This window comes from Benincasa hispida, chromosome 12, assembly GCF_027475165.1.
Source record: "Benincasa hispida cultivar pf3 chromosome 12, pf3_genome.v1.1, whole genome shotgun sequence".
Lineage (NCBI taxonomy): Eukaryota > Viridiplantae > Streptophyta > Magnoliopsida > Cucurbitales > Cucurbitaceae > Benincasa > Benincasa hispida.
In genome coordinates this window covers 81336719-81338382 of record NC_143489.1, presented here as the reverse complement: position 1 = coordinate 81338382, position 1664 = coordinate 81336719, and the positions used below count along the sequence as shown (strand labels likewise).

Here is a 1664-nt window from a genome sequence, read left to right as displayed (position 1 = left end):
CAAGACACGATTTACATGGTGGTAATGAATCATCTTCTAACTCATTTAGAAGTCCATTATTTACCAAACGCCTGATCCTATCGAAGTTTATGTGACATAGTCTTAAGTGCCAAAGATAGGTGTTGCTACGTTTAGGAGAGATGTGTTGCCTTTTACTTTGAGTTTCAGCAGTTTCAAACATCTCATGATTTAAGATTGCTTTTACTTCAATTGGTCTTAATACATATAAATTATCTTTTAATCTAGTTGAACATATAAAGACATCATTCTTGAAAATGAATGCTTCATTACTTTCAAAATTTACAGTGTAAGATTGTTCAAGTAGACAAGAGATGGAAACTATATTTCTCTTAATTCTTTGTACAATGTATAAATCCTTGAGAAAAACAAATCTATCTCTAAAAAATAACTTTGCAGCTCCCATTGTACTGCCTGAAACGACATTTCCTGTTCCGACCTTGAGCATCATTTCACCTTCTTCTAGTTGCTGAAGAAGAACAAACATGATTAGTTGCTCCCAAATAAAGTATCCAAGCAAACTTATCATGTTGTACAAGACATGTTTCTAAAACAAGTAAATCGTATTTACCATCTTTTCCCTTTTTTTTCACAGCACTTAGGCCAGTTCCTCTTCCAGTGTCCATCCACGTTGCAGTGAAAACACTTGCCCTTGTTGGCCAACTTGACCTTTCCCTTACTTTTTATAGCATCGGCAAAAGCCTTTCCCTTATCTCCCTTCTTCTTCTAAATCTTCTTTGAAGCAAAATATTGAAGAACAAACTTAGTTCCAGAGGATAAAACCTTCTGGAACTTCCTTTTGGAATGTGCAACGTTTGCTTCTCTTTCAATTGGTCCCTTATTTTTCATAAGAGACCGATAAGCCTGTAGCTCGTTAAGGAGATTGATCAAGTTATATTGGTTTTTTTTCATCATCATATTGTTGTGAAATTGTAGGAAACTCTTTGGACGAGATTCCATGATGAACACAACCTAACTGCACCTCGTTTATGACCACTCCATTTCCTTTTGTCATGTTAAATTGGACCATCATATCGAGGACATGTTCCGAAACAAACGTGCCCTTTTTCATACGACAGTTGTAAATGAGGGCATCATGGTGGAGCTGATAGGACGGTTATCCAAACATCTTCTGGAGAGATTCCATAATCTCCCATGCAGTTTCCATGACCTCATGGTTCTTGGACAAGACTTTAGATAAGCTTGCTAAAATGTAGATGTGGGCCTTTTCGTTGGCCTTTATCCACCGGTCATAAGCATCCTTCCTAGCCTGAGATGCATTACGAGCAAGGGACAAAGGGCAATCCTTCGATAAGAAAAATCGTAGATCGTCAACAACAAGAATCATATTCAAGTTGGACTTCCATGTAGAGTAATTATCATCAGTAAGTTTTTCATTTTTAAGCAATACAATTATTGAGGAAGACATTGCTGAAAATAAAAAACAAACATTGATCGTATTAGTTATCTTTGCCTTAACCCATCACACAAGCAAACAATTGCAAACTATCCAATCAATTTAGCAAAAACAAGCCCGAACATTTGGCGATCTCAGATGTGTCGATATCAATGGTGACTCTAGAACCCTAATAAACTATTGATTTAGTTTTTGCAATGAGGCTTTAGGGGTTTAAAGCAACAACCAT

General features: G+C 36.5%; 1 protein-coding gene across 1 annotated transcript; it reads right to left on the bottom strand.

The window, feature by feature from the left end:
- Positions 1-1135: 1135 nt before the first annotated feature.
- LOC150032232 (uncharacterized) lies at positions 1136-1447 on the bottom strand. Its single transcript, XM_090308449.1, has one exon. The coding sequence runs from the start codon at positions 1445-1447 to the stop codon at positions 1136-1138; it is 312 nt and encodes a 103-aa protein (XP_090164575.1).
- Positions 1448-1664: the final 217 nt, after the last annotated feature.

Coding starts and splice junctions, on each gene's coding strand:
- LOC150032232 (XM_090308449.1), bottom strand. CDS start 1,447: ATGTCTTCCTCAATAATTGTATTGCTTAAAAATGAAAAACTTACTGAT.